Genomic DNA, 26,099 nt, shown 5'->3' on the forward strand with positions numbered 1-26,099 from the left:
CACATTATAAGACTTTGTGGTCAAAGTACATCACCTATGTCAATAAAAATTTTTCTGAGAATTTACAACATGTATAAGTACCTGAGCTATCTACAAGCAATGATCTGATTGAACAGTTTTTAGTTTACATTTAAGTTTTTTTTCCAATTTTAGTTGTTATAAATGATTGCATCAGAAAGAGAATGGACAATGTCTCTTTTTTTCAGAATCAAACTCATATTTTTCTCTAGAAGACAACGCATTGCTTAACAATGTTGTCTCAATTTCATGTAGGTGCAAGACCTTTTTATGTATGTACATAGGTCTTGAAGTTTACCAATTCTTGTAACTTTTTGACTTGGAAGAAGTCATTTATTGCAACATTTTGATAAAGGTCAAATATTGTTTGCTTAACATTATTTGACTTGTTGGAGTCTTATTTTGTTTTAAGATAAAGGGAGAGAACCCATGCACATTTAGACCTCTACAAGTCAAAAGCAAAATTTGACTTATTTATGTCTGAGCTCTGACTGTTTATGGAGGGTTAATAGGGTGCTCCTAAAATTGTGAACATGTAAACAAAAATGTGTGGTTGAAAGAACAGACAACACAACCAAATTTTATATTTACTCTATAATTTCGGAAATAGGATGCTTCTGAAATGTGCGAAAATATAAATGTGTATTTGAAAAACAGATATCTTGGCAATATCAAAAATTGATCTGAGAATTATACGTCCCAACAATCGTTGAATAAATTGAATTCCCTGATGTACATGATGTATTCATAGAACTGGCTAATGTTTTTTATAATAGGAACCAGATCACAGGACTAACTGAGCTGTTTAAAAAATGATCAACTTGCTAATGTAGTTTGCTTTATACTAAAGTGCAATACTTCTGGAGAAAGATAGTAACATTTTCTCATGTTTATTTTCTCAGGTTGATGGAAAATTAATGTGCTGGTTGTGTACAGTAGCCTATAAACGAGTGCTGGCTAAAGCTAAGTTAAGGCAGGAAGTATCAAGAAAGAACTTTGGGTCTCAAAAACAGTCATCAGAAAAATCAGAAAAATCTGAAAAATCAGAACAAATTGACAAATTTGATAGTATAATGAACAAAACTACGGATGAAAACAAGCCAGGACCTAAAACTGAAAATACAAGTAGTTCTGTTACTGAAAGTCAGGAGAGTACTGGTAGTCAGGATGAGAAATCTAGTGAACGGAAGCCTCATAAACATCATAAACACAAACATCATCATCATCACCACCACCACAAACATAAACATCACCACAGTCAAAAGTAAGTATTGGTGAGGAACACATCACCACAGTCAAAATAAAGTATTGGTGAGGAACACATCACCACAGTCAAAAGTAAGTATTGGTGAGGAACACATCACCACAGTCAAAAGTAAGTATTGGTGGGGAACACATCACCACAGTCAAAAGTAAATAGTGGTGAGGAACACATCACCAGTCAAAAGTAAGTATTGGTGAGGAACACATCACCACAGTCAAAAGTAAGTATTGGTGAGGAACATATCACTACAGTCAAAAGTAAGTATTGGTGAGGAACACATCACCAGTCAAAAGTAAGTATTGGTGAGGAACACACACCACAGTCAAAAGTAAGTATGGTGAGGAACACATCATCACAGTTAAAAGTTAGTATTGGTGAGGAACACATCATCAGTCAAAAGTAAGTATTAGTGAGAAACACATCACCAGTCAAAGTAAGTATTGGTGAGGAACACATCATCAGCCAAAAGTAAGTATTGGTGAGGAACACATCACCAGTCAAAAGTAAGTATTGGTGAGGAACACATCATCAGCCAAAAGTATGTATGGTGAGGAACACATCACCAGTCAAAAGTAAGTATTGGGGAGGAACACATCACCACAGTCAAAAGTAAGTATTGGTGAGGAACACATCATAACAGTCAAAAGTAAGTATTGGTGAGGAACACATCATCACAGTCAAAAGTTAGTATTGGTGAGGAACACATCACCACAGTCAAAAGTATGTTTTGGTGAGGAACATGTCATCACAGTCAAAAGTAAGTATTGGTGAGGAACACATCACCACAGTTAAAAGTAAGTATTGGTGAGAAACACATCATTACAGTCAAAAGTAAGTATTGGTGAGGAACACATCACCACAGTCAAAAGTAAGTATTGGTGAGGAACACATCATCACAGTCATAAGTACGTATTGGTGAGGAACACATCACAACAATCAAAAGTAAGTATTGGTGAGGAACACATCACCAGTCAAAAGTAAGTATTGGTGAGGAACACATCATCACAGTCAAAAGTACGTATTGGTGAGAAACACATCACCACAGTCAAAAGTAAGTATTGGTTAGGAACACATCATTGCAGTCAGATGTATGTATTGGTGAGGAACACATCATCACAGTCAAAAGTAAGTATTGGTGAGGAACACATCATTACAGTCAAAAGTAAGTATTGGTGAGGAACACATCACCACAGTCAAAAGTAAGTATTGGTGAGGAACACATCACCACAGTCAAAAGTGAATGTTGGTGAGGAACACATCATCACAGTTAAAAGTTAGTATTGGGGAGGAACACATCACCACAATCAAAAGTAAGTATTGGTGAGGAACACATCACCAGTCAAAGTAAGTATTGGTGAGGAACACATCATCAGCCAAAAGTAAGTATTGGTGAGGAACACATCACCAGTCAAAAGTAAGTATTGGTGAGGAACACATCATCAGCCAAAAGTATGTATGGTGAGGAACACATCACCAGTCAAAAGTAAGTATTGGGGAGGAACACATCACCACAGTCAAAAGTAAGTATTGGTGAGGAACACATCATAACAGTCAAAAGTAAGTATTGGTGAGGAACACATCATCACAGTCAAAAGTTAGTATTGGTGAGGAACACATCACCACAGTCAAAAGTATGTTTTGGTGAGGAACATGTCATCACAGTCAAAAGTAAGTATTGGTGAGGAACACATCACCACAGTTAAAAGTAAGTATTGGTGAGAAACACATCATTACAGTCAAAAGTAAGTATTGGTGAGGAACACATCACCACAGTCAAAAGTAAGTATTGGTGAGGAACACATCATCACAGTCATAAGTACGTATTGGTGAGGAACACATCACAACAATCAAAAGTAAGTATTGGTGAGGAACACATCACCAGTCAAAAGTAAGTATTGGTGAGGAACACATCATCACAGTCAAAAGTACGTATTGGTGAGAAACACATCACCACAGTCAAAAGTAAGTATTGGTTAGGAACACATCATTGCAGTCAGATGTATGTATTGGTGAGGAACACATCATCACAGTCAAAAGTAAGTATTGGTGAGGAACACATCATTACAGTCAAAAGTAAGTATTGGTGAGGAACACATCACCACAGTCAAAAGTAAGTATTGGTGAGGAACACATCACCACAGTCAAAAGTGAATGTTGGTGAGGAACACATCACCAAAAAAAGTAATAAATAGTTAAAGGTCACATCAACTTGAAATGTAGTACACATGTTCATTATGAAATGAACTGTTTAAAATATATGCCAAATAAGGGTTTTGACCCATATTTTATGCTTCACTGAACATAGAAGTGCTACAATGCAAGCTGGGGCATTGTGTCTTATGTTCACAAGTTCTTGTAAATCATATTTTATCATGATAATTCATTAACCCATTCATGTAAAGATAAAAGGTGAAAGGTAAAATTCATTAGGAATCAATATCAACTATAGACAAGTACAGTTAAAAAATTTGAAATAAAACAAATACGGTAATGCTAAAATGCACTCTCAAGTTGATATCCTTCCATGGATAACCCATTAAAGCATTTCTGCTTATTTCCAATGGGGTCATGAAAGTGTATTTAGTTTAAATTAGAAAATTACAAAATATTGAGGAGGCATTACATTCACTGAATTTTAGTCAGAAGTAAAGATACATGTATTATAATTAGTTTCTGTGTTTAAATAAGTCACAAGTAAAGATACATGTATAATATTTAGTTTCTATGTTTTCGTCACAAGTAAAGATACATGTATTATATTTAGTTTCTGTGTTGTAGTCACAAGTAAAGATACATGTATTACATTTAGTTTCTGTGTTTTAGTCACAAGTAAAGATACATGTATTATATTTAGTTTCTGTGTTTTATAGATCAAGTGAACCAAATACTCCAACAGCAGCACAAACTCCACCCAAGAAACCTCGGTTAGAGACAAACTCATCCACTAATGGTGTTACACCAACAAAAAGGTAAAATATAGAGATTTAATTCTGTGTATGTCAAGATACACACTTATATGTACATAGTTGAGTAGTTTGTGGCACTATATATATACTACCTCCAGTAGTTTTAACTGTGTCATTAAAGTATTTATAGTGGAGTTTAGAGTTTGTTTCTGCATGTATTTCATTTAAAAGAGGTTTTGAAACTGTTAAGTAAGTTTTTATTTCAAACACCAGATTTAAGTGGTCAGAAATTGCAACCTAAATTTTAATGAAATGTTGAGCATTTTAAAAAATCTATGGTTTCCCGATTTTTAAAAATGCCTATCTAAGTTTATGGTTCTATATAAGATGAGCCTCAAACTCATTAAGATAACTGTCCGGTCATCACCAATTTTTTTTTTTAAAGTTAAGACGGTTAAAAATTTAGTTTTCTTTTCATCTTCTCATGCCATAAGACTTGATTCAGAAAGAAACTGTGATTATGATCACTAAAAATCTTACGATAAAAACTGATTGTGAAATAGATATAAGAAGATGTGGTATGAGTGCCAATGAGACAACTCTCCATCCAAGTCAAAATTTATAAAAGTAAACCATTATAGGTCACAGTACGGTCTTCAACACGGAGCCTTGGCTCACACCGAACAGTAAGCTATAAAGGGCCCCAAAAATTACTAGTGTAAAACCATTCAAACGGGAAAACCAACAGTCTAATCTAGATAAAAAACGAGAAACACTTATGAACCACATCAACAAACGACAACTGCTGAACATCAGATTCCTGACTTAGGACAGGTGCAAACAAATGCAGCAGGTTTAAAAGTTTTAATGGTACCAAACCTTCACCCTTTTTCTGAAACAATATTGTAACATCACAACATAGAAAGACACACTATAAAATATCAACTGAAATAGCTTAACTCAATGAAAGGACATATTAACACCAGTGAACATACACTGAACAAATAAATTTGACCTATGATACAATGTAAATACAAAATAAATAAACTAAAGGAAGAATAATAAAAGTAACATGTCATATTGGTATGAAATGTTAAACAATTTAAGAAAAACAATATGTTGGAACAAAAATATCAGCCATTTGCAATAACTTTTAACACAGGTAAATGAAAATAATTTTGTTGTTAGGTATACGTGTACAGCTCCAATAGAGAAAGGAAATATTTTTACAAAATAAATAATTTTGATGTTCATAGTACGAAGTGAAAATTTATAGTAATACCGAACACTTATCAAAGCTGGTATGTGAAATGTTCATTTATGTAAGTCCACTTTTATTCATAAGAACCTTTTGTGAAAAAAGTCCCTGACCTTGTTTCTCTCCACAATATGGTATCATCATGCCTGAAAATGAAAAGCCTCTGGACTTTTGTGAAAAATCTCCATTGAGACCTCTGTTGAGTACCTGATATTTAAATGGAACAGACCTCATCGACTATCTACAGTCCCAGTTTATTAGATCTGGACTTTTTGCACTCCATATGCAGTTTCTCAGCACTTTAAAACATACTACTTTGTATCGATCTGATGAGTTAAGGGGTTACATAACACTTAAACGACTTAACTCTTAAAAATCAGCTGAACGTTTAGATTGAATACTATAAGTAAAGAGAAATCAAGCTTCTCAGAGATCAAAACTAGTGTTTGTCAAACTGCTATACATCCAATGATATTATTCCTGTGAATTGTGTGGTTCAAATTTCTTCAAATTTTTTTGTTATTGTCAACAGGTCAGAATATAATGAATATATAAGGGCAACATTTTCCACTTTAAGATCATCTAATCCTGGTTGAACTCTCACAAACATGTTTAACCCTTCAACATTCTTTATGTGCCTGTCCCAAGTCAGGAGCCTGTAGTTCTGTGGTTGTCATTGGTTCTTGTGGCATCAAGACTAATCTCATATTTAGATTTTCATGCAGTCCTTAATTTAGCAAAATAAAAAATTTAACCAGAAATTCTGTTACTGGTAATCATTTTGTTGGTCAATTAGGGACCTTAAAAAAGCCCCAATATGTACCATCTCCCTCCAGTTAATGACACTAATATGTACCATCTCCCTCCAGTTATAAATGACACTAATATGTACCATCTCCCTCCAGTTAATGACACTAATATGTACCATCTCCCTCCGGTTAATGATACTAATATTTACCATCTCCCTCCAGTTAATGACACTAATATGTACCATCTCCCGGCCCTCCAGTTAATGATACTAACATGTACCATCTCCCTCCAGTTAATGACACTAATATGTACCATCTCCCTCCAGCTAATGACACTAATATGTACCATCTCCCTCCAGTTAATGACACTAATATGTACCATCTCCCTCCAGCTAATGACACTAATATGTACCATCTCCCTCCAGTTAATGACACTAATATGTACCATCTCCCTCCAGCTAATGACACTAATATGTACCATCTCCCTCCAGTTAATGACACTAATATGTACCATCTCCCTCCAGTTAATGACACTAATATGTACCATCTCCCTCCAGCTAATGACACTAATATGTACCATCTCCCTCCAGTTAATGACACATATATGTACCATCTCCCTCCAGTTAATGACACTAATATGTACCATCTCCCTCCAGTTAATGACACTAATATGTACCATCTCCCTCCAGTTAATGACACTAATATGTACCATCTCCCTCCAGTTAATGATACTAATATGTACCATCTCCCTCCAGTTAATGACACTAATATGTACCATCTCCCTCCAGCTAATGACACTAATATGTACCATCTCCCTCCAGTTAATGACACTAATATGTACCATATGTACCATCTCCCTCCAGCTAATGACACTAATATGTACCATCTCCCTCCAGTTAATGACACTAATATGTACCATCTCCCTCCAGCTAATGACACTAATATGTACCATCTCCCTCCAGTTAATGACACTAATATGTACCATCTCCCTCCAGCTAATGACACTAATATGTACCATCTCCCTCCAGTTAATGACACTAATATGTACCATCTCCCTCCAGCTAATGACACTAATATGTACCATATGTACCATCTCCCTCCAGCTAATGACACTAATATGTACCATCTCCCTCCAGTTAATGACACTAATATGTACCATATGTACCATCTCCCTCCAGCTAATGATACAATATGTACCATCTCCCTCCAGTTAATGACACTAAATACTCTAAATTGAGAAATTATTGCGATTTTTGAAGATTTAACAAAAATGTGAGTTTAATTATTGCAATTTTATGAAAAGCTACATACAAATTTGATATCAGAATGGGAGTTCTTATTATTGCGATACATGTACTAAAGTAGGCACATTATTTGCATAAATAAAAAAACTTGCAATGATTTCTCAATTTACAGTACATGTACCAAGAATACTTCTGTCAGCTACTAGATTTTTAGAAAGATTTAACAATAAATTTGGCTTCAGGTTTATCCTTTGGATTCTTAAAATTTTTTTTTTTAAATACAGCATATTACATTTTTTTCATTAAAATTAAACAAATCCACAGTAGATTTGACCGTCTTTGTAAATGTTGACAGCTGTTTTATAGTGGGTTGGACTCATCCTATTAAACTAACTCTTTTTAATATTAATGGACGCAGACGTTTTTTCTTCCAGACCAGATATTCAGTCTAATGCAGATCAAAGCAGATTCTCTTTCTTAAAAAAGTAAGCTTCATCGCCCCCGAGCTTAATTCATGTCAATGTATTCATCTGCTTTTGATGGAGGAAATCATTTCATTGTAAGGGGAAGATTTGTACAATGGTAGTCGGGTAGAATTAAGCAAAAAAATAGATGACTTGGGTCTTCATTGCTTTATTAGGTGAACTGGAATATTCATATGCAAGCATTCATGTACATATAAATATTGTCATTATATTTCTTGTGACTCAAATGTGACTTGACCTTGCTTGGCTGAAATGGCTATGTAACCATGGTGACAGATGAACCTGTTGTAAAGTGGTCTTTTTTCAAGGAGTTTAGATTTTACGCTTTTTATTGCCAAACCGTACATGATGTTTTATTTTCATTCTTTTTTTTTTCTCTTGTTCTGTTTTCCTAAAAATTTGTTCTGATTAAAATACAGACCCTGTGTCGACGCTTCACATACAAGGATTTGACAACACTCAGTTCTACTTTCTGTTCTGGTAATTATAACATCGGCCAATGAAATTTCTGGCTTCAAAATTTGAGGTGTGGATTGTAACGACAAAACCAAAGGAATTCGAAAGGTTTTTAAAATAGAAAATAGAATGGAGTGTTCTAAGACCCTTGTAATCTCAGCGTGGATTCAGATCCTTGTTTTAATCAGATTGTTTTAAAATTCAAATTTACATGATGGGACATTTTTACAATTTAGATCTTAATTGCAAAATTAGCAAAAAAATAAACCCTCACGAAAATTTCCTGCTTTACATTATATCAATGAAAAGGTAACATATGGTATGAAATATTAATTCATTCATTGTCTGAAAGCTGTACAGGTTTACCGTGACCTATAAGTGCTTAAATCCATATCATTTGGACTCTGGTTGATAGTTGTCTCATTGGAAATCATACCACATTTCCTTAATTTTTTGTCGATCCTGAGACTTTTGTCGCAGAAAGCTGGACATAGGGATAGTGATCCAGCGGCTGCATTAACTAACTACTTAAAAGCTTTATATTTTAGAAGGTGGAAGACCTGGATGCTTCATACTTTGTATATAGATGCCTTATGTTATGAAGTTTCCGTCTGTCGTATGTCCATTGTCCTTGACCTCATTTTCATGGTTCAGTGACTACTTGAAAAAAAAGTTAAGATTTTTTGTAATGTTAATTTCTCTCTTATTATAAGTAAAAGGATAACTATATTTAGTATGTGCGTACCTTGCAAGGTCCTCATGCCCGTCAGACAGTTTTCATCTGACCTCGACCTCATTTCATGGATCAGTGAACAAGGTTAAGTTTTCTTGGTCAAGTCCATACATGTATGTCAGAAAGTATAAGCAATAGGTCTATATTTGGTGTATGGAGTGATTGTAAGGTGTACATGTATTTCCAGTTTGGTTTATCTAACCTTGACCTCATTTTCTTGGATCATGTTAAGTTTATGTGATACTAGTAGTGGACCTTTATATTTAGGACTATCAAACATAAAATCAATGGTCAGTAAAGCAGGCCAGACATTTCAGTGTGTGCATTCTTTGTATTATAATAGATTTGTATTGAGGATAATTTAAGGATTTACAGTGCTTCTCATGTTTTCTGGTTTTCTAAATATTTTATAACCCATTTGTACTTTACCTAGGCTATGCATTTAAAAAACTTCAGCCCCTGTTTTTCTCATTTTTTTTTTTTTAATTTACATCTCAAATATACTGGTAAATATTTTGCTATTCTTGTTATTGATATTACAATTTTCCAAATGCTTCTAAAATATTTATTTTCCTTAATACTTTTTAGATGTATGATATATAGTCTAATGAGAAAGATGTAAAAACAATAAAAGTTTGCCAACTTAAACTTGTAGAGAAACAGATTCTACCACTGTATCTTGTGTGAGGGTTTTTTATTTTGAAAATTTAATTGTCTCGAGTGGAGAAGTACCATATTTTTCGAAATACTAAGGATTTTTTATGCAAGGAATAGATTACCTTAGCTGTATTTGGCAAAACTTTTCAGAATTTTGAGTCCTCAATTCTCTTGAATTTTGTACTTTATTTGACTTTTTCTACTTTTTTTATTCAAGCGTCACTGATAAGTTTTTTGTAGACGAAACATGTGTCTGGCATACTAAATGTGAAACCTGGTAAACATATGATGAGTTTATACATGACACTCAATGCAGTGGTAGAATCTATGTTTATATCCCTTTATGTGTTAAAGCTTTGGTTGTTCCTTGTAATTGTGTGAAGGTCAATTCACACTTATCATGTATATAGCTGTTTGGAATACATCATTTTATGAATCCTGAATTAACTCATTTATGAATACAAAAATATTTATGGGAGGTAACTCTTTACAAATTAACAGAACATTTTAAAATGAATGTGAAATAAAACATATAAACAACAAAGCTTAAAATTTTGTAAGGAAGACGCCATCTTCTGTTTGAAATATTGATATTTATATTGCGGAATTTAGTGGCTTAATTTTAATATAAGTCTGAAAATGAAATATATTATTATGGCTTTCTAAAAAAATTCTGAATTCTATTATGATCCTCTTCTTATTGCTATCGCTCAGTATAAAGTTATTTACAAATATAATGCCTAACCATGTGAAAAATAGCAAAAAGCATGACATGAAAGAATTATTTCTTAGTATAAATATGACTTGATACAAATATCATTTAACTAAACTTTGGTAAACTCTTGAATTCCATAAATTTGCAGACAAGTTATTTAAATTTCAAGGTGTAATACTGGATAGCTGCTATTATTCAGGCCTATTCCGTGTTAGTTTTCATATCAAAATTTGTTTGTTTACAAATGGTACTTTTACTTCATACACACTTATTATAAAGTCAGTAAATAGTTCATTTTTTACCAATCTCTTTAGTTCCACATTGAAAGAAACAATTGAGCATCCTTTCTGAAGGAGAGTAAGTGTTATTAAAACATTATTTTGTGTCAAATTCAGGATTCATTTCATGCTTTATTGACAGTGCTATTTCAGTTGATTTCATTTTTGTTTGACATATTTAAACTAAGTTCCAATCCTTAGTACGTTTTTGCTTTTTGGGTGCAAGTGAAAAGTGAACATATATTTTGATGTAGGGTAGGGTAAATTGAAATAAGAATCTGAATTTGCAGAAATAAATCCATTTTTTTTTAACTTTCAATAACTAAAAAGTTACATGTTTTTTTTTAATTTCATTATTAAAAGTGATACTTTCTCATTTTGATATAAATTTAAGTGCCTGTACCCTTTCATACAATTAGTTTCATATTTTAAAGTTTATATATACTAAATATTGTCTCTTGTAAGTCAACTGTATATCTTAATTTATATATTCTTATTCCATCAAGGTTAGGTAATACAAACATTTTACTTCTTCATCTTAGCATCTCTTACATCAAGGATAAAACATAGTTGATGATGTAATTTTCTTGCAAGGTCAAGGGTTGAAAAAAACACCTTGACATGTATGAACAAAGGGAGCTAAATCAAAAGATTTGTTAAGAATTTCATTTCAAAGAAGGGTTTTATTATATTTGTTTTTATACTTGTAGTGGAAGTAGTTTGTCCTCAATAACAGGGTTAAATATGAGTAGTCTGACAGACAGATCAACTGAGGACCCCCACAGCTCAGAACATCTGATAGCTTTACAGCTTCTACAGGAACAGATGGAAGGACTGAAGAAAACACTACAACAAAAAGAACAACAGCTTCTGGAAAAAGAAAAAAAGGTAGGATTCTGCAAAAAAAAAAAATCTACTGAAAATGATATTTACAGAGGCTGTTAGCTGAGGTAAATGATGGAAGGAAGAACAGATACAACAACAAAAAGCAGCTGCTTCCAGAAAAAGAAAAAAAGGTTGGCAATTCTGGGTTTGAGCTAGAATTTTGAGGGTCTCACTTTTGAGTGAGACAACAAACATATTTTTTGTGACAGCATAGAACAGAGGCAGTTATTGCATGGACTTAAATCTGAGACTTAAATACATAAAAACGGCAGTTTTAATGTTTACTTACAATTTTTTTCAGCATTTTATTAGTCTAGAAATATATGTATAACAATAATATTAAAACTTAAGAAAGATGCTTATCACAACAAAAGAGTTACTATTTGACATCTAAAACAGCTACTTTTGTTTGAATAATGTGAACATTGAAATAGCTTCTATCAGCATGAAAAATAGAGTTGCTAAACATCTTTTAACTTCGTAAAGTATGGTTGAACAGATGAAACTCACTTTACAATCCACCTGAGAGATCTAAATAATAAGAGTAATTTTCCTGTCCTTAGCTTTGCACCAAAATGTCCTGAAGTCTGTAGGATAGAGACAGATCTTGAGTAGACTTGTCAATACTGGAAAAAATAAAAAATTGAGTTATATATTTTGGAACAAAATTTTCGTATTTGGAAGTGTTCCTCCATATAGAGGCTTTATCTCATTCATAGTAGAAGTGAGTAAAATGGCATTATTATCATGGTCAAAGACAAAACACATCTGATATTAAATTTCATGCATCTCTGGGTTGCTGTCTCATACACCAATAAACCCCACATCACTTTCTATCCATCTTTAGAATGAAAATGTGTTATTATTTCAGTGACTTTCAATATTTACAATACGGGAGGCACTGTTATTAAAATTTGATGGATGGTTGTATTTTTTTATACAGCTTTAAGAAACGTAGAAAAAAAAATGGTATCGTGGGTAACTTAAGTTGTACAAAAGTGCCTCTTGACCTCTTGACCCAATCCCCATGTACACACTCACACACACACTCACTCACACACATTTATTTATTTTCATTTCTTCTGGAACAGCTTGAATGTTCAATTTCAAGATTACCTTTGAAAAAAAGTTTTAAAAAAAATAATAAGATACCTTTGGTAAATAGTAAATTGTTGTTATGTATTATATAAAAGTTGTATAAAGTTTCTTTAGATTTATCTTTCAATCTTTAAATTTCTTGTGAATTTTTTGTAGCTAACAGAACTGAAGGCTCAGAATTATGAATCAGAGAAAGAGTGGAGAATAAAATTTACAAATTTACAGAAAAAACTTACAGAGGCAACAGAGAACAATCAGGTAGTTTATTTATGGTTCTGTACCCAGAAGGAGTTTCTTAGCTAAAAACTCATTAAAGGCCCATACAGGGTTCTCACTATGGCGAGTCATTGAGTCCTGGAATCATCAAAATCTGTCTCGCACTCATCATTTTAAAAACTGAATAATCCAAAGATGCATCAGGATTGTAAAATGTTGTATCAAATGTGCCCAGATATCATCACTTTACAGAAAAGTGTATAATTAATCTAAATTTAATGTCATTACCTTGCTCAATTTTGTATGGAGACTGAAATAATTAATTTTCATCATTACTGTTGGACTCGCCATGGCCAAAAATGACAAGTCCTTGGACTCTCCTTCAAAAATCCTTAGTGAGAACCCTTGGCCATACTTTTGAGATGAAATGTAGCTGGCAAACTTCCTCATGGTGAAATGGGAAACTTCCTCATGGTGAAATGGGAAACTTCCTCATGGTGAAATGGGAACTTCCTCATGGTGAAATGGGAAACTTCCTCAAGATGAAAATTATCACACAGATAGATGAAAGCAAAATTTAAGAAATTGAAGATGATTAATTCATACAAATGCAAAATAAAAAACTAATTTACTGGGCGGAATCCACAAGCACTAGGGGAATTCATTTTAATTTTACAATCCACCTACTTTTCTGTGAAGGGTCCAAGTAATTTGTTTATATCATATTATTACCACCTCTTCTTGACTTCAGCATTTATATTGAAGAATAAAACAGTAAAGTGCGGCCATTGTATTGTTCATTTAGTTCTTGCATTTCATTATCTTGAATAACAGACTTACAGGACAGATAGTTTAACCAGTCTGCACTGTAGTACAGGGACCAGACACTGTTTGGGGGGAGTACACTGACTGTAGTACAGGGACCAGACTATGTTAGGGGGGAAACACTGACTGTAGTACAGGGACCAAACTATGTTTTGTGGGGAGAACTCTGACTGTAATACAGTACCAAACTATGTTTGGGGAGAGAACACTGACTGTAGTACAGGGACCAGACTATGTTTGGGGGAGAACACTGACTGTAATACAGGGACCAAACTATGTTTTGTGGGGAGAACACTGACTGTAATACAGTACCAAACTATGTTTGGGGGAGAACACTGACTGTAATACAGTACCAAACTATATTTGGGGGGAGAACACTGACTGTAGTACAGGGACCAAACTATGTTAGGGGGGAGAACACTGACTGTAGTACAGGGACCAAACTATGTTTGGGGAGAGAACACTGACTGTAGTACAGGGACCAGACTATGTTTGGGGCGAGAACACTGACTGTAGTACAGGGACCAAACTATGTTTGGGGAGAGAACACTGACTGTAGTACAGAGACCAGACTATGTTTGGGGTGAGTACACTGACTGTAGTACAGGGACCAGACTATGTTTGGGGGAGAACACTGACTGTAGTACAGAGACCAGACTATGTTTTGTGGGGAGAACACTGACTGTAATACGGTACCAAACTATGTTTGGTGTGAGAACACTGACTGTAATACGAAACCAGACTATGTTTTAGGGTGAAAATCAGCATATTTCCGCTCGCAAGTTTATCGCAATCAGCCATGTATAGTTCACACTGGTACATTGTCATTGTCTGCTGCCCCCTTCTCGCCACGAGAATTCAGGTAAAAAAACCTTTTTGTAACTGTTCGTAAATGTCTTATAAAACTCCGATAATTTCAAATCATGTGTGATCTTTTGCGGTATTTTCATGGAAAAACTCGTTTCAATCATCAATTAGAACTTGAAAATGCTTGTAAATGATTCTAGAACACTTCACGAGTGTTAAAATAAGTCAAAATCACAACAACAACAAAATGAGAAACTTGTGTTTGTTAAACCGGAAGTTCAAATAGCAAGTGTAAATGAAAAATATGGCAAGAGTGAATGGAAAATCCGTACTTATAGATATCACTAGAATACGACTTTGAAAGTAAAACAGTTTCATCCTAAAGTAAAATAATGTTAAACATATCAATCACATTAATGTACCGGTATGAAGGATCTTAAGCTAAAACAAAACACATGTGTCAGTTTGAAATACCAAAACGGAACGAATAACCGATTACGTTTTGTAGTTTATACATGGATATGCATAATCTGGTTCCCAGCTGACTTGTACACTTTTTCCGTTCCATCAGTAAATTCAAATGGATTCAAGTTTATTTTATACAAGGCAGTAAAAAGAAAGGAGAAAATTGTAATGAAGCATTTAATTTTGAAATTTATAGTTATATAGTTTATATTAGTTATTGAATAAAAATTGCATATTAATATGGATTAGGTAAATTATTAGTTTTGAATATGATAAGAGCACCTCTACAATTTCAATAACAAACATGGCAGAACGTAAACAAATTAGAAAAATAGAATTTTTCTCTTATTTCTTGCTTATCGTACTCTATAGTCCGCAATCCTGTCTGGCAGGTTCAATTTTGGAGAGAAAAAAATGTGGACTATACAAGCCTGAATTTGGTAGGACATTTTTTAACACCTGATGTTTATGAGGAAAAACTAAATATGACCCATTTTTAGCTCACCTGGCCCGAAGGGCCAAGTGATCTTTTCTCATCACTTGGCGTCCGTCGTCTGTCATCCATCGTCGTCCGTCGTCGTTAGCTTTTTACAAAAATCTTCTCCTCTGAAACCACTTGGCCACAATCATCATTAGGGTATCTAGTTTAAAAAATGTGTCCGATGACCCCGCCAACCAACCAAGATGGCCGCCATGGCTAAAAATAGAACATAGGGGTAAAATGTAGATTTTGGCTTATATCTCTGAAACCAAAGCATTTAGAGTAAATCTGACAGGGTAAAACTTATTATCAGGTCAAGATCTATCTGCCCTGAAATTTTCAGACAAATCTGACAACCTGTTGTTGGGTTGCTGCCCCTGAATTGGTAATTTTAAGGAAATTTTGCATTTTTAGGTTATTATCTTGAATATTATTATAGATAGAGATAAACTGTAAACAGCAATAATGTTCAGCAAAGTAAGATCTACAAATAAGTCAACATGACCAAAATTGTCAGTTGACCCCTTTAGGAGTTATTGCCCTTAATAGTCAATTTTTAACAATTTTTGGTAAATTTTTGTAATCTTTTACAAAAATCTTCTTCTCTGAAACTACTGAGACAAATTTAACCATACTTGGCCATAATCATAATTAGGTATCTAGTTTAAAAAATTTGTCTGATGACCCCGCCTTCCAACCATCATGGCCGACTTGGTAAAAAATAGAACATAGGGGTAAAATGCAGTTTTTGGTTTATATCTCTGAAACTAAAGCATTTAAAGCAAATCTGACAGGTGGCAAAAATGTTCATCAGATTTAGATTTATCTGCCCTGAAATTTTCAGATGAATCTGACAACCCGTTGTTGGGTTGCTGCCCCTGAGTTAGTAATTTTACAAAAATTTTGCAGTTTTTAGCTCACCTGGCCCAAAGGGCCAAGTTAGCTTTTCTCATCACTTGGCGTCCGTCATCGTTAACTTTTACAAAAATCTTCTCCTCTGAAACTACTGGGCCAAATTTGACCAAACTTGGCCACAATCATCATTGGGGTATCTAGTTTAAAAAATGTGTCCGGTGACCCGGCCAACCAACCAAGATGGCCGCCATGGCTAAAAATAGAACATAGGGGTAAAATGTAGATTTTGGCTTATATCTCTGAAACCAAAGCATTTAGAGCAAATCTGACAAGGTAAAATTGTTTATCAGGTCAAGATCTATCTGCCCTGAAATTTTCAGATGAATCGGACAACCCGTTGTTGGGTTGCTGCCCCTGAATTGGTAATTTTAAGGAAATTTTGCCGTTTTTGGTTATTATCTTGAAAATTATTATAGATAGAGATAAACTGTAAACAGCAATAATGTTCAGCAAAGTAAGATCTACAAATAAGTCAACATGACCAAAATGGTCAGTTGACCCCTAAAGGAGTTATTGCCCTTTATAGTCAATTTTTAACCATTTTTCGTAAATTTTTGTAATTTTTTACAAAAATCTTCTCCTCTGAAACTATTAAGACAAATTTAACCAAACTTGTCCACAATCATCATAAGGGTATCTAGTTTTAAAAATGTGTCCGATGACCCCGTCCGCGAACCAAGATGGCCGACATGGCTAAAAAATAGTACATAGGGTAAAATGCAGTTTTTGGCTCTTATCTCTGAAACCAAAGCATTTAGAGCAAATCTGATGATTATAAAATTGTTCATTAGGTCAAGATCTATCTGCCCTGAAATTTTCAGACCAATCAGGCAACATGTTGTTGGGTTGCTGCCCCTGAATTGGTAATTTTAAGAAAATTTTGCAGCTTTTGGTTATTATCTTGAATATTATTATAGATAGAGATAAACTGTAAACAGCAATAATGTACAGCAAAGTTAAATCTACAAATAAGGCAGCATGACCAAAATTGTCAATTAACCCCTTAAGGAGTTATTTCCCTTTATAGTCAATTTTTTACAATTTTCATAAATTTTGTAAATTTTTGTAAATTTTTACAAAGTATTTTCCACTGTAACTACCGGGCCAAGTTCATTATAGATAGAGATAATAGTAAGGAGCAAGAATGTTCAGTAAAGTAAGATCTACAAACACATCACCATCACCAAAACACAATTTTGTCATGAATCCATCTGTGTCCTTTGTTTAATATGCACATAGACCAAGGTGAGCGACACAGGCTCTTTAGAGCCTCTAGTTTGTTATTATCTTAGATATCATGATAACATCTAATATCTAATACTATTAATTATGATTTTAACCTTATTTTACATGATTTCCAAAGCATCAGTAAATACAGGTGAGCGACACAGGCTCTTGAGAGCCTCTAGTTCACATTTTAGACTTGATAGCAATATATGAGGTTTTGCGAATTTTTCATTCTGACTTCCACAATACTAATTCTTTATTGTTTTCTTTTCAGATCAAAGTACGTGACTTAATGAAACAGATATCAACATTATCTAAAGGGAAGAAGCTAAAAGGACTGGACAGTCCAGTCCCTAGCCCTTTAGCATTATAGGACTGATAAAGGCAGTCCTTTAGAATTATAGGACTGATAAAAGACGGTCCGTTTAGAGTTATATAGGACTGATAGAAGACAGTCCTCTAGGTTATTAGAACTTCCCAGCAATCTCAACAAAGGCTTATAGCTTTGTAACATCAGAAAAGATTCATGTGTTAACCGATTTTCTTTCAAGGGATCAATTCTATTTTGATTCTGTGGGTTCATCATGTTACCTGTTGTACTTAGTTTCCAGGATCTCATGAGTAGACGTGAACCAACAATTCAAATGAACTATGGAGTACTTATTTTCTACAAGGTTGAATGCAGAATTTCAAAAAATCATAAAATCAAGTATTCATTAGAATACAATTTTTCCTCAGTCCACGATGATTGTTACCCTGGAAACTAAATGAATCCACAGTATTTTATCAAAGTAAAAATCAAAGTAAAAAAGTAAAGTAAAGTAAAGTTTATTAAAGTAAAAATCATTCAGGCATAACTCTTGTAAATTCAAGTTAAAGTCACTTTGATTCTAGCTGTTGCACAGTACTTTTTTTTAAAACTTCCCAATGGTTTGAACATCTTTTGGTCTTTTGACCAGTTGCAAGAAGATTGGTCAACATTGATTAGGTTTCTGGTGTAAATATATTGTTTTTAACCCTGTAAATTAGAATTTAATGTATTTATATGTATAATTTTAAATATTTATATTTTATACTGAATGTTATCTATTATAATATATGTAAGCAGTGATTTTAAATGCAAAGGAATTTTTATTTTAACTGTTAAAATTGAAAGTAGCAAAGTGTATTTTGCAAAATGGCTGACAACAATATATACTCTGAACAACAAGAAACACACAATGTTTTCCACATGCATTGAATTAACATTAGATTTATGAGAAACTAAAATATATTCAGCATTATTTGATGTTAATCCTAGGTTGACATTAAAATGGTTTTTTTCTGTTAACATTGGAAGTTTCATTCGTCAAATTATAAATCAAAAGATTGATATTGACCTGGTCATTTTCTAAATAATTCTTTCAGAAAATGACAGTTAAAGCAAAATTTCTAAAGCATAATGCATAAAACTCTTGAAGTTGGTGTATCTGTTGAGTTTTTTACCGAAATACAAATGATTGACATTACAATACATGCACACAAAGACATACAAATCAAGCAAAATATGTATTAATAAGCAAGCAGTATCAAGCGAGACAAGATTTGATCATATCAAATAATAAACACAAAACGTATGAAAACTAATAAATGAACACCAAAACATACTGCACACAGATAATCAAAAGAATCATTCATGTAGAGCTTGATCCCTCAAGACCTACACGAGACTAACATTAATGTAATTTTACGAAAATTTGGCAAAATTATCTATGGGGGATAGAAAAAGTTGTTGGGAATTAAAAACCCCAATTTCTTAAATTTGTCATTTTCATTGTATCTGTTCTGTTACATCAAGGATCATTTGTATTATAAACATAATAAATTCCATTTATTGCAAACACTATGGCAAGAGTTATATGCACTTGATCTTGTACTAATTGAAGGTGGTGTGTTTCTTTGGTTGTTCTGTATACATGTATATCAAAATGTTTTTGAATTATTACAAAACTAAATGAAGCCAAAAAAAAAGAGATAAAAAATAAGATGTTGGTTGATTTAAGCATCTCACTCCAGGGTCATTTTTAAAATAAATTCATTGACTATTGTTTGCTTTTCATCCAGTGTCTTTTTTTTTATATAGAAAACTTAAAATAATCAAAGGGGTTGTGTATTTTTTATTTTTTTTTTTAAGTATACTTTAAAAAATGTTGAGCCAAAAATATACATGAAAATTTTTAAAAAAAGTCCATTTTGATTTAAAAAAAAAAAATCAATAACACATACTCTCTGTGAGAAGTCACAATGACACAAGGAGGGTCTGGATGGGGTTAACAAAATACAGATTAACAGGAAGAAAGCAAATAAAAGATAATAATGGGGTGCTAAAATATAAAGAGCAGAGAACAATGAGTTGCCAAAATATAATGAATAGAGAATAACAGGGCGCTGAAATATAAATAATAAAGAATAATGAGCAAAGATAAAGAACAGAGAAAAATGGCACAAAAAATTAAAGAATGAAGAATTGAAATACCCCTAATCGAGACCCTCAAACATGAGATATGCAGAAATGAAATACCCCTAATCGAGACCCTCAAACATGAGATATGCAGCTGCATAGAAGTTTAGAAATTGAAGGTATAGATTAAGCGCAAACTTTCCAAAATTTTCCTACAACAGAAAAAACTTGCGCTTAATTTATGATTTTTAGAATTATTTATTATATTTAAAGTGCTATAACTTTAAGCTTGCCAATATTATATTTATTGAAGAAAAAAATTTCTTGCAAACATGTATTATTGATCGTCCCAAAAATAACTTTTGTATTTATAGGGAGAGAATAAAGAGTTGACTTCAGCTTGCCCCTCCCCAAGACTTCAGTTTGCCCCTCCTCAAAGGTGGCCAAAACTGTTCAAAACCTGTAATACTTGTAAAGTGGTTAAAAGGGGAAGTGGGAAATTATAGGAAGAATTACAGAAACTTTTCTGTCACTCTGTATCAATCATTTTTAAAAAGCCCTTTCCAACATCCCTATGAGCATATCTGGAAGAGTCTTATCTTAAACTTATAAAATTTCAATTATGTTAATTCTATACTGTGGATTCATTATTAGGGCTATTCCATTAAAATGTATGTGGGAGGGTAGGAAGGGACTTTCAAAATATCCCTACAACCAAGAACCATTTTTTAGATAATTTTTCATAATGGTAATAGACGCATGCTGAAAAAAGACCCATGACCCACATTTAATAATTAAACTTCCCTTCCTACCCTCCCACATACATTTTAATGGAATAGCCCTTATTCGTGGGATACAAATTTTTCGTGGATTTCTGTGTGTCGTTAACTACAAATTTGAGTGTTCAACAATGTACAGATTTTCTATAAACTGTTTAGCTGACTTTAGCAAAACAATGAATCCAAATATCCATAAAAATATAATTTTTCATCAATCCACCAAAAAATAAATGAATCCACAGTATTTTACATTGTATTCTAGTGTTCATTAAAATGTGTTCAGAGATAAAAAAAAATATGGATGAAAGAAGGTTGCCCGATTTGTTTATTATTTTCTTTTAATTTATTTATGTCCTAGCACATCATTTTAACAAAGGCTTTGTTGTGACAGTAATGCGTGTGTTTCCCGATCCAATGTTTTAACGAAAAAGGAAAAAATCTCATATTTTCTACTATTAAAAGATTTTTTCAAAGTATCTAGCTATCCAGATGATATCTATTTTAAATTGAATGTTTATGAGAAAGTTTGAATGTTTTATTTTGACCATTTGTGAGTATGGCCTTATTTATATATACCTCAGTGTTTATCATCAACTTTATAGTCAGCCACAAGTTAAATATTTAGACAATACTGTTTATATTATCTTTGAATCGATTTTATAAATTTTGTTTGTTTGTTTATAGCTATAAACTTTAAAGCTAACAATTTTTCTGAAATTATATAATTGATTGTATTTTTTTCACAATTAATAGTTTTTTCGATTAATGCAATTTAAGCTAGAGTTATTTCCCTGTGGTTGCCATGTTAGAGGTCTATGTGCACAAATAAATCAAATAAATCATAAATCAGCAAAATTCAACTTGTTATTCTGATTGCTAGACTTAAGAAAACATTGTTGTCTGTTTTTTTTATTTCTTTAAGCCTTAATTCATCACTAGGATCTAGTAAGTATCAGTCTTACTTGTACAACATGTTTCAATTTGGTTACAGCTCTTTTCATAATGCTAGCAAGACAAAGGTTTGTTTGACTTGCTTGCTTTGTTTGTATCAATGTTTGCTCAAGCATTGTAATTAAGATTGACATCTGTAAACAATATAAGTAGGCGGAGTTAAACCTGTGTATAGGTAAATTTGATTATTTGATAATGTCCAATCAAATTTAAATATAATGTATATAAGTTTAACTCCACCTACTTATATTGTTTACAGATGTCAATCTTAATTACAATGCTTGAGCAAACATTGATACAAACAAAGCAAGCAAGCCAAACAAACCTTTGTGTTGCTAGCATTATGAAAAGAACTGTAATCAAATAAGAAAATCAACCATTGACACCTCCAAAATGGTGACCAAGGGAAATAACTCATTTAGATTACATCATATCAAAACCTATCTTTCACAAGATAACAATATCAATGGTTGAAATTCTAGGATGTCATTGGCTCAGGTGGAGTAAAATCTTAGGGATGGTTGGAGTCTTTTATTTCAATTCAATTATTGCATGAAGACATTTATTTTGCTTGCTATTATAATAAAAAAAGGAAACTTACAAGTCCAGGAAAATTACTGTGTATAAATGGATAATGATAAGCCTTATTAATTCTGGGCACATGATTGGTAGAACATTAGGGATGGAGACTGTTTTTTCCCCCTCCCATCCCTATATGGCAACAATTTTTCTTATTATATGTTATGAATATTTTTTATTATTTAGTATATAGGAAACTATGTTCAAAAACTGTGGATTTAATTGTATTAGTGGGTATACATTTTTCATGAGTACAGATGAACCACAATTTTAAGTGTTCCAAGTAAATACAAGTTTTATATTGGATAATCTGCAGAATTTGTGAAAACCACAAATTCAAATATCCACAAAAATTAAAATTTTCATGAATCCACGAAATATTGTATGAATGTATCAGAAGTGATGGTAAGCTATAGTTTCTACTTAAGTTTTTGTTTACTATATTTACATATCTTGATCACTTTCTGTTGCTAAGCAACAGATATTTTAAGCCAGTTCCAGTTTTATTTAAATTTTTAGAATATATTTTTGGTATTTACTCATTTTAATTGTATAGTAAATGTTATATTAGGTTTTAAATACGTTGCAAAAAATAAAATGTCATATTAAAGGCTAGATTGTTCGCAGCAAAATTTGAAATCTTTAAACCGGTATCCAAGCTATATTTGATGTCCTGTCTTCATATTGGATTAAAGGAAATACTATAAAATCACAATTTGTTTGCAATGTTTTTATTATTGCGAAAATTATGACTGAATAGGTTTCGACAACAAAATAAATGTGACTTTTAAATTTTGATAGCATATTCTGAAATTGTATTAATTTAGTACCAGTCTGCATAAGAATCAGGCAGTGGCAAAAACATGACAAATAAAAACCCACTGAACTTTACATTGATTTCAGTTCATAATATGTAGTAACGCAAGAAAGTACTTTTCTTTTCCCTTTCCTGTTCTAGTAATAGAAGATACAATTTGGTTGAAATGCACTATCAATTGACATTTAAGGGGAGATAACTCCTTAAATTGCTATCATTCTAACCAAAACTTATCCAGAGTTATTTTGAATTACCAAATATATAGAAACGAAAGATATACTATTTCTGGCTCAGAATGATGGTTTCTTCAAAATAGCATGGTAAGGTTGGCGGGTTTTTTCTGACCATGTTATGATTTTTATTTGAATTGCCTGATCCTTACAAAGACTGGCACTTAACCTTGACATTTTTGTCCATTGTAAATTAATCTGAATACTAAATGCACTGAAGAATTTTTTAAAACACAGTATAGTAAATCAATAGATGTTCACTTTGCTGCAATCAATTTTTTTGATACTGTAAATTCAAAAATAATTGCGAGGTTTTTATTAATGGCAATAATGCGACTAAGTGTGTATCGCAATAATAAGAACTCACATTCTGATATCTGATACATATATCTGTATGCAGATTTTACTTAAATTGCAATAATTAATCTCACATTTTTGTCCATTTTTCAAAAATCACAATAATGAATGCACGTAATAATTTCTGAAGTTGCAGACAAGGTTTACCAGAGTTTGATTATTGCTTATGTGTATCTTTGTCTCTTTTGGCAATTACATAGTATATTGTGGTATGGCATTTAATTACATAGTATATTGTGGTATGGAATTCCATTACATAGTATATTGTGGTATGGAATTCAATTACATAGTAAACAGTGGTATGGAATTCAATAACATAGTATATTGTGGTATGGAATTCCATTACATAGTATATTGTGGTATGGAATTCAATTACATAGTAAACAGTGGTATGGAATTCAATAACATAGTATATTGTGGTATGGAATTCAATTACATAGTATACAGTGGTATGGAATTCACTTTAAATGTACTCATTAAAAATTATCATATGCTATTGTTATTTAATTTGATTATAATATAATTAGGGATCTATTTTTTTCAGTGGCTTCCCTTCAGATCTGATTTACAAGATAATATGTGGTTTAAATAATTCAGCTTATCAAGCCTTAAATATCAATTGGGAAAAAATCTGGTTCCTCATTTTCTTTCATGAATGCTTCATACATCAAGTGCAATCAGTTCATCGAAGTATAATTTAATACGGTGACATAATCCAAAATATGCAAGTTATAATGAATTCTGTACTCTAGTATTGGGAAATATTTGCATATTTCTAATTTTCACTATATTCGCTGTAGGCATTTTAATGCAAGTTTTACCCTATGTGAATATTTCACTGTAGCGTAAAATGCCTTGTACAAGACCAAAAACCCAAACAATAAACATGAGTAGGATTGAACTGCCCCTTCTTACATGTCTTAGGCCCAAAACATGAACAAAATTTGACGCAAAATAATCTGTTTCCAGCTGCCTGGTACAGTACAATGTTGTTGACACTATAAATGTTCTTGACAATGTAAATGTAAATAATGTTAGTTCATATGCCAGTATATTTTATCTGATTGTTCCTTCAATTGTTGACCATGTATTATTGAGTTATTTTTTTACAATGTTCATATTTTGTTTTAAATGTTTGACATTTTAACGTCTCATTATAAGATTATTTGTATTTCTAGTTTAGTTGTATCAATGAAAAGTAAATAAATGTGATAAAAGTGTGTGGTATTCTTCTTTTCATGTCATCAAACATGTTTCTGAAATAATAAGTACTTTGCATGTGCTGAAATAGAATTTTACAGACATTCATTCTCTTAAACTTCTTAATCAAGATCTCTTAAATCTCCATAGATCTATTGCACAAATTTCAAAGTTGTGCACCAGCTATTATAGCATCGTCTATTATAGCATCGTTGAATGAATTTCCCCCCTTTTCAAACTAGTAAATTTTCTTTTCCAACAAAATAACCAGAAGTTTTAACTTTTTGTATAGAACTTCACTTACAATTTTCAAACCAGATCCCTGAAATTTCACAGAAAGATTGCACATGTGTCACAGAAAGAATGCACATGTGTCACAGAAAGAATGCACATGTGTCACAGAAAGAGTGCACATGTGTAAAAAAGTTTTGCACCTACTATTGTGTAGTTATTTTTCTGATTTTTGATCACCTGGCCCTAAGCAAAATGTGCTTGCAATCACTTGGGTGTTCGATGTCGACGTCAGCTGTTCAAATACTTGAACCTCTGAATCAATTTCAACCAAACTTGGACTGAATGGTATAAAGATTGTGTTTTTTTTGTTTCTGCCAATAACCAACATAGCCACCATGGCTTAAAATAAAATGCTTGTTTGTCTAATTTCTTGAAATCCACAATAGAAAAAGAAAATATGACAGGCAAAAACTTTCAGAATGTAGAGATATAAATACTTCCCTTTTCTACTAAAATTATCAAATGACTCCTTATATGAGTTATTGCCCATAAATGACGATTTTTTACAAATTTTAATTGTCTCATTCTTGAAAACCACAATAAAAAAAGAAATATGACAGGCAAAAACTTGGAGAATCACAAGAAATCTCGCTCTTACTCTTGGCAATATTTGCTCCCCTGTCCTAGAACCACAAATCCTCTTTAAATATGATGATCATTTTCGAAATAAAGCAATTGAGCAACATATTGTTTCTGCTGTAGTTTTCAAAAGCTTACTTGCAGCTAATAAATAGTCATTAGCTAGTGGAATCTTGTATGTTCAGATATCA

The 26,099-nt window shown here is 32.6% G+C and overlaps 1 protein-coding gene and 1 long non-coding RNA gene across 2 annotated transcripts in view; one reads left to right on the forward strand and one right to left on the reverse strand.

The window, feature by feature from the left end:
• LOC127726504 (protein FAM76B-like) overlaps positions 1–21,717 on the forward strand; it is a 28,502-nt gene extending 6,785 nt beyond the window's left edge. The window contains exons 5-9 of the mRNA XM_052233866.1: positions 921–1,282; positions 4,153–4,251; positions 11,474–11,651; positions 12,903–13,004; positions 17,957–21,717. Of these exons, the coding sequence (XP_052089826.1) occupies positions 921–1,282; positions 4,153–4,251; positions 11,474–11,651; positions 12,903–13,004; positions 17,957–18,055 (840 nt within the window). The 3' untranslated portion in view covers positions 18,056–21,717. The remainder of the gene's footprint in view (positions 1–920; positions 1,283–4,152; positions 4,252–11,473; positions 11,652–12,902; positions 13,005–17,956) is intronic.
• LOC127726509 (uncharacterized) overlaps positions 1–26,099 on the reverse strand; it is a 264,243-nt gene that overhangs the window by 86,573 nt on the left and 151,571 nt on the right. The window lies entirely within an intron of this gene.

The sequence above is a fragment of the Mytilus californianus genome, unplaced genomic scaffold (genome assembly GCF_021869535.1).
Source record: "Mytilus californianus isolate M0D057914Y unplaced genomic scaffold, xbMytCali1.0.p SCAF_18, whole genome shotgun sequence".
Classification (NCBI taxonomy): domain Eukaryota; kingdom Metazoa; phylum Mollusca; class Bivalvia; order Mytilida; family Mytilidae; genus Mytilus; species Mytilus californianus.